At 42.4% G+C, this 13295-nt stretch overlaps 1 protein-coding gene across 1 annotated transcript; it reads left to right on the forward strand.

Moving 5' to 3' along the window:
- Positions 1-1308: 1308 nt before the first annotated feature.
- Positions 1309-12975, forward strand: LOC119387699 (ras-related GTP-binding protein A; the record flags this gene model as incomplete). The annotated part of the gene is given in 6 exon segments (XM_037655180.1): positions 1309-1439; positions 2669-2827; positions 4676-4771; positions 6101-6223; positions 6736-6943; positions 12516-12975. Coding segments are annotated over 6 exon segments (818 nt in total), but the record flags the coding sequence as incomplete, so codon positions are not given.
- Positions 12976-13295: the final 320 nt, after the last annotated feature.

A 13295-nucleotide genomic window follows, 5' to 3' on the forward strand; every position in this document is an offset into this window, starting at 1 on the left:
CGGCACGGGGAGCTGACGAATTTTTTTTAATATTTTATTGCTCACTGCATTGCTGACTCAGTTGAACTACAGGATTGTCTGCTGCTGCTGCCCATGCCACCTGTAGATGATTTAAAAAATTCAGACATGCGCTCATGCTGGGTGTGTAGGGATGTGTGTCATTGGCTAGATTCTACATACTAGGCAGTATTCAGTCCAGCGAGACAAATGTCTACCGTAAAACCCCAAGCAAGCCCCTCCCCTCCCCTTTGGTGAAAGATAATCCTACAAAATTTGGACGGGGTGTCCTTGCTCGTTCACGGATAAAAACTCAAAATGGTGGTGAAAAAGCTGCACATGCTTCCAGTAAAATGCTTTATTGAATAGGCATGCATCGACTGTCGTTGTTAGCCCTCGTTGGGCGATTAAAAACAGTGAATGAAGCAGTGAAAATGGCGGGAGAGCAGGGGCAGCACTTGCTCGGTCATTGGCGGATATTTCAAGTCTCCCAAAAAAGGAGGGGGGGGGGGGCTTGCTTGGGATTTTGTGATTTTACGATACTTCATATGGGAAGCTTGAGCAACTGCATTTGTAAATCTCTCGTTGTACCTTGTTCTTAGTTGAGTCACTTGTAGCTGTTATGGCAGGAATGATGGAATTAGGGAGCACATTACATTCATTGCACGTCTTCTAGCATGTGGTCACTGTCCCACCGACGCCCTCTATGCAGAGAGTTTAGTGCACTCAGCCTCCTCTTCATGGCAGGTGAGCCTGGGGTCACATGGGTACGAAGAAAGATTTGTTTCACCTTACTTTGTCCCTAGCGCACTGAACCACAATACAGTGTGTGCTCCCTTTGCAGCCAATGCTACGGTACAATGACCATCAGAGAATAAAGAGAGAGAATAAACTTTTGTTAGTGAACGTACAGAAAATCTTCATTGGGCGGGCCCTCAGTTCAGAGCTCCATTGCCTTGCTCGACCCTGCGAGCCCGCTGGACCAGCTGCTGCTTTTCCTGCTGGCATAGGCTGAGCAGTGCAGACTCCCCAGAGGAAGGGGTGGGATTGGGGACGGGAGGGGCACCCCGTGGGTCAGGGCATTCCCACGTGGAGTGGTACACTGTTGGTATGGATCCACAGAAGGGGCAGTAGGAGGGGTATAGAGTTCGATGAAAGAGATTTAGCGTTGGAGATTTCATGCCACCGAGAACCCCACTTCAACAAATTTATGTTGTGTACAATGTTCTATGGACTTGCCCCGAGCTTTCTTAGGAGCTCAACATGGAGCTCTTAGCTGTCCTTGCACTCAACGAAAGCTTTTTGTTGCAGTTGATGTCGAGCACTCTCACGTGCGCTTCCTGGGCAACCTGGTGCTGAACTTGTGGGACTGTGGCGGCCAGGAAGCCTTCATGGAAAACTACTTTGCCAGCCAGAAGGACACCATCTTCCGTAATGTTGAGGTTAGACTGCATCCACTAATGCATTTGTGAGGTGTGTGCGCACAAAACAATGCTGCGTGCTTATGGCCATAGGTAGGCAAAAAAAAGTGGAGCTCACTCAAACTCACTCAAGTAATATATTTCGCGCTTAGGGTTCACTCGGACTCTCCAAAATTTTCCTCAACCGGACTAACTCGAACTCAGACTCACTAAAATTTTTCTCAACAGGCAATCACTTGGACTCAAGCTCACCAAAATATTACTCACCTGAACTTACTCGGACTCATGGCTCGATCCGAGTCCTGAGTGAGTCAACTCATGAGTGTGTTAGCGTATAATTACATTTTTCAATCATGGCGTCAATGCTCTTTAATGCTAATATGTCACATAATCAGTGCTGTGTGATAAGCCTTGTGATCTCATACCTTCAGTTACGAGTTATCAGGGGTTGCAATCCAGTAAGGACATTTTTATTGAAAGACATGACTCGCACGAGGTATTTTTATCAAGAACTTCCTGTGAAAGAAATTGTGGGGGGAGGTCAAGGCACCCCCCCCCCCTTCTTTAACTCATGCCTTTGATCAATAAATATTAAGCTGGCTTATGAGTGCTAGTGTGTTGAAGCATGTGTGAGCAGACGTGGGTATAGACATGAGCCAACATAAGGCTGATAGTAATGCTGAAGATGAGTAGATAGGACCATAGGATGGTAAAAAAAGTGGAGCTCGCTCACTCACTCACGCAAGAAATACGTGCTTAGGGCTCATTCGGACTAGATTCGCCAAAATTTTCCTCTACCGGACTCACTCAGACTCAGGTTCACTAAAATATTACTCACCCAGACTCAGACTCACTGCTCGATCTTAGTCTGAGTGAGTCGACTCATTAGTGAGTTTGCCGACCTATGCTTATGACATTTCAAAAACTGAAAAAATATGATCATTACATGTAATCAGTACCTGGGTGATCTTGCATTTAGCTCCTATCAAAATGCATCCTCCATGACCGAGAATCGAAGCTGCTTCCTCCAATCAACTGAAGTTAATTCTAAATATGGTGGATGCAGTTTATGCACATCAAGTGTGATCAGGGTGAATTACAAGAGGTCTTTTTCTCTTGCAGTACGGTTAGCTACTCTCATATTCATTACAATGATGACATGCTGGCTATCCAAGGTGCATTTGTAGATACTTCCCGAGTTGCACTGTCGGGGAAGCATGCACTGTGTAAAAATCTGTCATGCTGTGCAGGTTCTCATCTATGTCTTTGACGTGGAGTCAAGGGAGCTGGAAAAGGACCTTCACTACTACCAGTCATGCTTGGAGGCAATACTGCAGAATTCAGCTGAGGCCAAGATCTTCTGTCTCGTTCACAAGATGGACCTCGTGCCCGAAGAACAGAGGGACAGGGTGTGTTTGGGTTTCTCCTTTGATTCATAGTGCACCAATGTTAATCAGTCCACAGTATTCTATGAAGACAGGCAATGTTTCGAAAGCATCCTTCCACTGGTCTTTTTTCTTGGGCATATTTAAGTGTAGCTTTGAGAACCCTTCACTACTTCTTAGAAAATGACGGTTTACATTAGGGTGTGTGAAAAAAAAGCTCTCGAGACCTTAGTCATCAGGTAGGAGTAGCTCGGGAATAACAATCAGGTATTGACGTTTGCATGCTTTGAATGAACATGATGCGAGTGTTTTGGCAGCTGCAGTAGTTCACAGACTCATTGTGCTGCAAAAGTAGACTTTTACGCCTTGAAATGTAATGTTTATTTTGTGTACTCAAACTTGAAGTCTAATTTTAATCGTCCATAATTTCATTTCAGTATTGGAGACTTAAAATCTAAACCTAAAAAATATTTAGAAAAATATCATAGGAAATGTTAAAGGGGTACTACACAATATTTTCGCGGCCAAGATAGCCTGCGGGATCGATTCCCATATGATCTACAAAATATCAAGAGCGAATATAGCTTGGAAGGTATTTTAAATGAATTTTGAAGTTTGCATGAGCGATCGACGCTCTTGCTCTATTGACACCCTCAAAGGTGACCCTCAGTGACCCCCCTACTTCCCTCACGTGAACGCACTGCAACAAGTTATGATGACATCATAGCCGCCATTTTTTTTTTTTTTTGCAGCGTTCGCTCCAGCAGTCTACTTCTCGGCGGCTGCTCATGAACCGCATGGAAGTGTGTCACAGTTCTGTGTGCTGACGTGGTCGAGTGCAGCACCCACTAGGTGGTGATAGTTGTGCCCAGTGGCTTGCCAATTTTGAAACCGAAACTGACACTGGTCGGTAATGAGGAGCCTGTAATTTATTATCTGTCGTGCGCTGCAACAAACAATGTGCCATGTTATGACTAACAGGCCCCCAGCAGCACACTGCAGCAAAAAAACGCGAGGCCAATATTTTTGTGTCAGTACCCCTTTAATATGAAGTTTATTTGCTCCTTTTAGTGAAAATGTGAATCATGTTTCTTTTTATTGCTTTGTTAATAAAACATATGCATATATAATTAAGCCATTTAATGTGATTGATATGATTAAGGCATTTAAAAATGATCTTGTAACATTGATGAGGGTTCATTTGTATTGTTATCGGAGGAAAGCTCGAAAACTTCAACTGATGCGAATTATCCTTGTTGTTTATGCAGGTCATCCTAAGCTGTGTTGTTGTCGCAGTGAATTCCATATTGAATGCTGCGACACACTTTGTAGCCAGTTTCAGGACTGCATTGCCGCAGTAGTTAGAATCATTTCAGTGCACTCAAAACATTGTTTGAACTGCAGTCGACAAAGCCTTGATGTAAATAAGCAGAGGAATACAAGCATAAATGGAGTAACAGTGTAGTGGGAGAGTTTTTTATGAAGGAATGGTTGCTCTGAAACATTGCAGAAGTTTAGGAGCATTCTAGTATTGTGGTTCATACTCTTGGCACAGATTGATCTGCATAGCACCAAAGTGTGATAGTATACACTGAAACCTCGATATAACGAACACGGATATAACGAATTATCGGTTATAACGAAGTAAATGAAGAATAGTCTTGTCATAGCTACATTGTTACAAATAAACGTTTATAACGAATTTTCGGATATAAATTAATGAAGTTATTTTCGTGGCAGATGTGACTTTGTTATAATGAGGTTTGAGTGTATATATTAGTTGAAGCAGTATGTCACTGTTACCAAAAATATGTTCCGACAAGCATGATAACTTGCGTGCATCGTTCATTCACTGTGCCTCTTGCTGTGCAGATATTCCGCCTGCGACAAGAGGACCTCAACAGGTTGTCCAAGCCTTTGGAGTGCGTGTGTTTCAAGACGTCGATATGGGACGAAACACTTTACAAGGTTGGGTGGGCGTGAATTCTGTTGCCTTCCTTATACGTATTCAATGACTGGTAACGCTGCATTAGGACATGGAGAACTTGCATGGCAGATTTATTGGCTACCATGTCTGTGTATAGTGTACCGACAGTGAAATCCAAATATTGTGCACAAGGTTGCCCAGCAGTTTCTGGTATCATATTGCAAGAACGAGACAGTGTTGCCATAAAAGCTTTTACATGTAGCAACTGTTTCATGGTCGCACGCATTATATTGATAAAAGCTCAGATATGTACTATCAGAGAACTTATTGAGGAAACTAATATGATGTAATTATCATATTAGTTAATTGATAATTACATCATATTAGTTTCCTCAATATTAGTTTCCTCAATAGGTAAAAGCTCAGATATGTATTATCAGAGAACTTATTGAGGAGGTTAATATGATGTAATTACATGGTTATGTCTTGGTCAAGCTATGACCATGTTCATTTTCATTTCATATCAATGTTCAGGAGACCAAATTTAGTGCAAGTTGAAGTGCTACAATGAATTATAGTGTATTTTATGGCAATTATTTGTAATTACAATGTAAATAATAATCTAATTATTTTACAGTCAGTCATGCTATATTTCTTCATAAATCGAATCTAACGACCCATTCAAATTACATGCAATAGTTATCACCTGGCAGCGTGCATTCCTAAACAGGTAAAAAAATACTGCGAAATTTCTGACGAAATGTCCCACGTCCAAAATCAACGAGCGGTACTGTCTTCACTAAAGTGATCGTGTGTAGCAAAATGGTTCAACAAGAAGTGATATAAAAAGAACGTTAGGCAACAGGAATGCTTTATTTACCATTAGCTCTGTGTTTGTGGTCTCTTCCCTGCGAATAGTGCACAGAAATGGCACGAGTAAGTTGCGCCTCCAAATGAGGACGCTGTGGTTATTAATATCCATCTATGCTATTGCCATCAGCAGTTGCGACGACTGCTATGCTGTCTTGAATGTGACAGTACACTGCAGCCTGTGCACAGTTTCTGGGCCATATGATCTTTTGCGCCTGCCACTGTAAACATGCTAGGGCAAAGAGAGTAGGATGGTGCCTTTATGTACACTGTCTTCCTGCGGGTCACGTGTTGGAGGTCACATGATGTGCCGACAGTATGTTTAGTTAGTAAGCGACCGCTTGTGGCACTTTATGCAGCCCATAAATCTACCAGCCTCACTCTGTTTTGCTGTTGGGGGTGAAATTTAGTGGTCTTTTTTTGTGCTTTCTGCAGAAACACTTTGCGCTTTGCGGAGGAGTTGCCTTCTCATGTGTGCGATTATGATTTTGTGCATGCAGGCCTGGTCGTCAATTGTGTACACACTCATACCCAACGTCCAGCAGTTGGAAAGCAACTTGCAGCAGTTTACCAACATCATTGATGCCAACGAGGTCCTCCTGTTCGAGCGTGCCACTTTCCTTGTGAGTATGCATGTAGATGTATAATGGCGGTATAGGAAGAAAGCAAGTTCAAGTGCTTGTGGTTTGCAACGCTGATGTTTTTCCAGAAATATTACTTTCTTTAGGTACATCACTTGTTTTGCGCTAGCACAACTGCACTACAGCAGCAGTGGCTGTAGTGTGCATGTTCTAGCATGCCATGGCAAAGCTGCAGTTCATATATGTGCAATGCACTGTAGTTTGTTTAACATTTCAGTTATCCTTATAGGTTAAGTCTGAAGGGCCAGTGTCTGGATTATCAGTTGGCGACTGTACATCGAACTGTGCTGGAACCAGCTGTGCAGTTCAAATTATCTGTAAATTTGATAAGATTTAGATATGTCAAGATTCTACTAAGGCTCTACACTTCACTGCAGAAATCCAGGTCCTATTCTTTGAAAGTCATGTCTCAAATGCAAGCAATTGCATCCTCGTTAAAACGTCCAAGCGTCCATTTAACGTTTCGTGTGATCTGTGCTTCTTCCTCGAAACAGATAATCAGCCACTGCCAGCGCAAGCCACACCACGACATTCACCGCTTTGAGAAGGTCTCCAACATCATCAAGCAGTTTAAGTTAAGCTGCAGCAAGCTGGCGGCCCAGTTCCAAAGTATGGAGGTGCGAAATAGCAACTTCGCCGCTTTCATCGATGTCTTCACTCCAAACACCTACATCATGGTGATCATGGCGGACCCTACCATGCGTGAGTCTGCAATTTCCCATTTATTAGTGGCATGAGCAAAGAGTGATGCTCCCGTTTCTCTTCCAAGTACCTCCGGTCGAGCACTTACTTCCGGTTTTCTGAATACCATATTTACTCGCATAATAGGCGCACTTTTTTTTTTCAGAAAATCCGGCTCAAAGTTCGGGGTGCGCCTATTATGCGGGGTGAAATTTTCTGAAAATTTTTCGGTAAATGTAATTTCAACGGCATTGAGCCGTGTTCTGATGAAGGAACAAATATCCACAAAGCGCCTCCAGTCTTTTCTTTTCTTTTTATCACCATAGCTGAATAAGAATACACTCGTACGCAAGCAAAATTAAGTTCTAGGGTTTCTTGCGTCATGTCAAACACACAATCTCATTATAAAGCAGGCCAAAGGGGCATGTACACACTCCCGGATTAATGTCGATCACCACTGCGTCCATCGTAAAACGATCCGCGCCGCTGCATACACACTTGTCTGCGAAAAACCGAAACATTTTGGCGTCATTTCTATGCCGCATGGCTCAATCTGTATGGGGCACGGCTTCAGCGCGGCAGCGCGAAACCGCAGCAAAACAAACTGAACGTGAACGCCACCATCTTGCTCGAAAATAATCAAAAACAAACAATAAATATTGTGAGCGCGCGTAGACCAAGTGGCCACCTCCAGCCAATAGCGGCGCAGCATGCGTCCCTTAAATCTCCGGCGTTGTACACTGATTTGGGGGTGTTGCTAGTTGATGGAGTAGCTTTTTTTGCGCTCATTGATGCTTTCTTTTTTTTTAATTTTATTTCGACGACCGCGTTGGTTAGGTTAGGCACCATAGTTAGGTCATCGTGCTTCGAAGAATTGTTTGTTGGTTCGTTGAATTGTTTTCTTTCTTTCTTCAGCGCACAGTGGCCACGTCTCGGCTGTACCGCTGGCTGTAATGGTTCATGGGGTATGGGCAGTTGACAGAATAACTTTTTCCGCTCATCGTTGCGACTTTCTTTTTCAACGGTTGCATGCAACCGTGTTGTCATTTTATAATTTTCCTCGCCCAGGAAACAAGTAGTGAAGATGCTTGCCTCTGAACGCGGCACGTGCAGCTGCATGCGCCAGAATGCTGTTGCGTGTTTTTTTTTTTTTTTTTTTCACTCGATAAAGGTTGGGAAAGGGTGATTGTGCTTTTTTTTTTTCCTCTTACCCCAGTGAACATAACCCGGTAAACGGGGAGAAGGGCATCGCATTGCAACCGTGTAAATGCGGTACAGAATTTCTGATCACAGCCAAGTTCGGGGTGCGCCTATTAAGCGCGGAAATAAAAAAAATCGATTTTTTTCGCGACCAAACTGGGGATGCACCTATTATGCGAGTAAATACGGTATTCAGAAAATAAGTTTTGAAAAATAAAGCTGGTACGAAATCGATGGTTATGGTTGAAGCTAAGAGTTATATTGGATATCTATCATATCGGAGCATAAGCTTACTTAAGTGCCAAATAACTGTCAGGATAATTAATGACAATCAGTTGAGTTAGTTCATTGAAAGAGCAGGAACTGTTCTTGCGAGCAGCTGGGATTGTTGCAGATCTGGCGGAACTGACCTCAACCACGTGCTTCTTTCTGTGTGGCCTCTCAGATCAGCTTTGGCAGTGTGCAAAACACATAGTTAACCCGAGGAATACACCAGGGCACACAAACGCTGAGGACATGCAAGTGCCACTACCAGACACCTAAGCCAAGGATTTTTCATTTGTACAGCTATGCATGGTGTGTCAACATTAGGATGAGGGACAAGCGCTTTTGTGTCCCTACTTCTTAGTGGCAGTTAGGTAAAGCCATTTCTGTATTATATGACACAAGTGTGCCAAAAAGCAAGTGGGGAACTCGGTGATTCTGAACAACAACAAAAAAAATCGATGGGTCTACACGTATACTGTGGAGGTATTCACTCAAATACCTCCAAGGGCTGTGAAGTGTTACAGAAGAGAGTGGGGCCATCAAATACCAAAAAACAAATACAAATATTATTAAGTCAACATATAAAACTCATTCCAAAGAACACACAAGTTGGTTGTAGTAAATGTGGCTCAGAAAATGTGTGTTGGTGGCTTGACACCTGCTTTTAACTCTTTTCTTAACATGGGGGAAATTGGCTGTTTTTGTATGTTTGAGTTACGAATTTCTTCTGTAATAGCTGGGTGTGTCCAGATAAGATCGAACACGAGGTCCCGGTCACCATTCCCGATTGTGATGAAATTTACTGTAGGTCTAGGCATTACACCCAGAACAATGGTTTCGCAGTTAGTTTTGCGAAAAAAAGTTTTGTTCGCCAGAAAAAAAATATAAATTTTAGCCGCAAAAAACGCTTTTCCGCCAATTTCGCGATTTCTGAATTTTGAGCGCACCAAGGAAAAAAACGGTGCACTTCTTCGTCACAATATTTATTCCCCTTAAAGAACAAGTGAAATACAATCTTATGAGTCTATTATTTCCCTTGCTTGTCGAAGCACATTTGAAGAAAAAAATCACAAACTTGGCAAATCGCACAAAATACCTCTATTTCAGGAATTTATTGCTGCAAGAAAGTTAAAGTGAGGATAATGAAAATCGGTACATATTAACTTTGATACTATCGCTCTCTTTTAAAATAATTTGCGTGGTTTTATCGCGCTCCATTTTACTCGATAATTGGGCTGAAACGTGATTTGCCAAAAACGCCGAACTTTGAAAATGATTTTCTCAAAAAGGCCATTTTTAATATTTTTTAAAATCCCTCTGATTGAAGTCAAGAACGTCATCTACCATTGTGCAGAAAAAAACGTTGCATTATTTTGGTTGCTAACAAGTTATAGGGCGTCAAATATGACCATGCGAGCCTAGCGGCCGCGTCGTTTGTTATGGGCTGAAACTCGGATATAAGTTGCTAAAAATACTTGTACGTGACATAATCACAAATCAGCAGCTCCACACCAACAAATGCGTAGCCCGGTGTCATGGTTAAGCAAGCTTTGTCTTGGGATCAGCCGCTTGACAAACCCGCAGCAGCGGCCGCTCGATGCTGCGGGCACTCACATTACATGAGTGCCGTTTCGACTACGGATGAGCTCCGCTTGCGCGCCAAACTACGCTGAGAGGACAAACGAGAGAAGGAATGCATCACTGTGAAAGTTAAAGGCCGTTAAGTGCCAACAAATGTCATAATATGCAACGAAAACTCTGCCGGCGATTTCCCAATGAGCGCCTCCAGAAGTGCGCTCATGTGTTGCTTTCTCTCTTCGGATGGCCTAAATATAATTAGGTTCATTCTATGAGCAACATATGGCACAAAAGAAAGCCATTGACATCTAAAGAAAGCTGTCATACGTGCTTCCGATGGTCGAGCAACTCAAACTGAAGTTGTTCATCTCGTGCCAGAACACTTGTGTCAGCCGGCTGTGAAGTGTGTCGAAGTCCATTACTTCATTAAAGAAGCCCTTTTACAATACTGTATTGTTGGGCGTCCGCAGATAGAATATTCAACGCAAGTCGAGCGTTTATCACGATATTATGTGGCTTCGGGCATAACAGCAGGGGGAAAAAATACATCCGTGCTGTATTGAAGGTGCTCACTGGGAAATTGCCGGCAGAGTTTTCGCTGCATATTATGACATTTGTTGGCACTTAACGGCCTTTAACTTTCACAGTGATGCATTCCTTCTCTCGTTTGTCCTCTGAGCGTGGTTTGGCGCGCAAGCGGAGCTCATCCACAGTCGAAGCGGTACTCATGTAATCTGAGTGCCCGCAGCATCGAGCGGCCGCTGCTGCGGGTGTGTCAAGCGGCTGATCCCAAGACAAAGCTTGCTTAACCATGACACCGGGCTGCGCATTTGTTGGTGTGGAGCTGATTTGTGATTATGTCACGCACAAGTATTTTTAGCAACTTATATCCGAGTTTCAGCCTATAACGAACGACGCGGCCGCTAGGCTGGCATGGTCACATTTGACGCACTATAACTTGTTAGCAACCAAAATAATGCAACGTTTTTTTCTGCACAATGGTAGATGACGTCCTTGACTTCAATCAGAGGGATTTTAAAAAAAATTAAAAATGGCCTTTTTGAGAAAATTATTTCCAAAGTTCGGTGTTTTTGGTAAATCACTTACGTTTCAGCCCAATCATCGAGTAAAACGGAGCGCGATAAAACCACGCAAATTATTCTAAAAGACAGCGAAAGTATCAAAGTTAATATCTACAGATTTTCATTATCCTCACTTTAACTTGCTTGCAGCAATAAATTCTTGAAATAGAGGTATTTTGTGTGATTTGCCAAGTTTGTGATTTTTTTCTTCAAACGTGCTTCGACAAGCAAGGAAAATAATAGACTCATAAGATTGTATTTCACTTGTTCTTTAAAGGGGAATAAATATTGTGACGAAGAAATGCACCGTTTTTTCCCTAGCTGCGCTCAAAATTCAGAAATCGCGAAATTAGCGGAAAAGCGTTTTTTGCGGCCAAAAGTTGTATATTTTTTTTCAGGCGAACAAAATTTTTTTCCGCAAAACTAACTGCGAAACCATTGTTCTTGGTGTAATGCCTAGACCTACAGTAAATTTCATCACAATCGGGAATGGTGACCGGGACCTCGTGTTGGATCTCATCTGGACACACCCAAGCTACTACTATGTTTACAGTGCCATGTAATAAATGGAAGTAAAGGTAAATAAATCTGCTATCATATGGTGTTTATTTTAATGAGCTGCATCGAAAATTTGCGTGCTCGAAAAATCTGTAAACAAAAAAGTTAAGAAAAATAATAAATAAAAAATGGAAAAATAACTGGACAAGCTATCACAAAAGTAAAAACATATTTGCAAACATGAGATTTAGCTTGAATAACGCGCCTGGTCAGATAATAAAGTTTAATTCTCTCTCTCTCTCCACATAAATTTAATCTTGTTAGCTTTATTACGAATAAAAACGCACCTCTGAGGAGCACTTCAAATTGTGACAGCGATAGGTGGTGCATTAGTGTGCAGTAGAATTCAGTGTTCCTGGCAGTAGAGTTGCGCTTTCTAAACAATAATAATAATAATTGTTTGGTAACGTCCCAAAAGCATGATTTGATTATGAAAGACGCCGTAGTGGAGGGCTCTGCAAATTTTGACCACCTGAGATTCTTTAACGTGTACCTAAAATCTAAGTACACGGGCTTCAAGCATTTTCGCCTCCATCGAAAATGTGGCCGCCGCAGCCGGGATTCAATCCCGCGACCTGCAGACGCGCTTTCTAAACAAATGTTTAGTTTTGGTGTACCAGCTGTCAACACAACTTACATGTGATGTAACCACACATTTTACAATGTGATTGCCACTGCAGCTTGATGGCGTTCAGAAATAATTATGAGAAATAGCTTGATTTAATCGGGGTCTGTATGATTTGGTTTGACTGGTGTACATTGCAGGGGACATGCATAGTTCCACTGTGCATACAACTGACATTGTATGCCGTCATTTTTAATATGTCTGCACAGAGTTTGTAGGAGCGTATTTTCAAGCTAAACTAGTTTTCACGTTGTAAAGGTGGCGCTTATCTTTTCTCTCACAGCGCCAGCGGCCACCCTGATCAACATCAAGAACGCCCGGAAACACTTTGAGAAGCTCGAGAGTGCCAAGGGCTCAAGTTCACAATCACTCGCTAGGCGATAGTAGTTCCTAGAGACTGTTAATAATAACCTCGCGTTTTCGTTTCACCTTGCTCCTAGTACGAGCTGCGCCTGTTGCGCCGTACAATATTGTGGCACAGAAGCTGCTTGTGCTGTCTATCTCTGGCCACAACCTGACCGGCCTGAAAATCCCAAACGAGTTAATTGTGCAAGTGTTTAACGAGAAGGCACCCCACGCATTCTCGAGTGGGCAGGCCTTGTCACGGCAATCCCGCAGGAAGGAAATATAAGCAGTGTCACTCACTGCAGCTTGTTTTAGGCGGTTCAGAATATACAGTTTGGAAACGTTTAGAGATGTGTATTTTGTACAAACTGATGAAAAATAAAAATGTTGCTATTGAGTTCGGTTTGTTTTTTTGTTATGAATATGTAGTGTGCTTCAAGGCACAGGGTGTAGCAGGGGCTTGCACAATTAATTCTAGTGTCAGTCTGTAGTAAAAGCATGGTAAATACTGCAGTGTGCCCTTGCAGTGTGTGTTAGCCATTGTAACACAATTTAATGTAGCTTACAATAAGTGCAAGTGTATTCTGGAAAGCAGCTGTCATAACCAAGTGTGTGGGAAAAATGTGCAATGCTTATGCCACACTAACCTAACATAACCAAACCCAATTGTGAAATATATATACATATTCTCTACAGTCATGAATTATGGATTGTTGAT

Source organism: Rhipicephalus sanguineus, chromosome 3 (genome assembly GCF_013339695.2).
Source record: "Rhipicephalus sanguineus isolate Rsan-2018 chromosome 3, BIME_Rsan_1.4, whole genome shotgun sequence".
Taxonomy (NCBI): domain Eukaryota; kingdom Metazoa; phylum Arthropoda; class Arachnida; order Ixodida; family Ixodidae; genus Rhipicephalus; species Rhipicephalus sanguineus.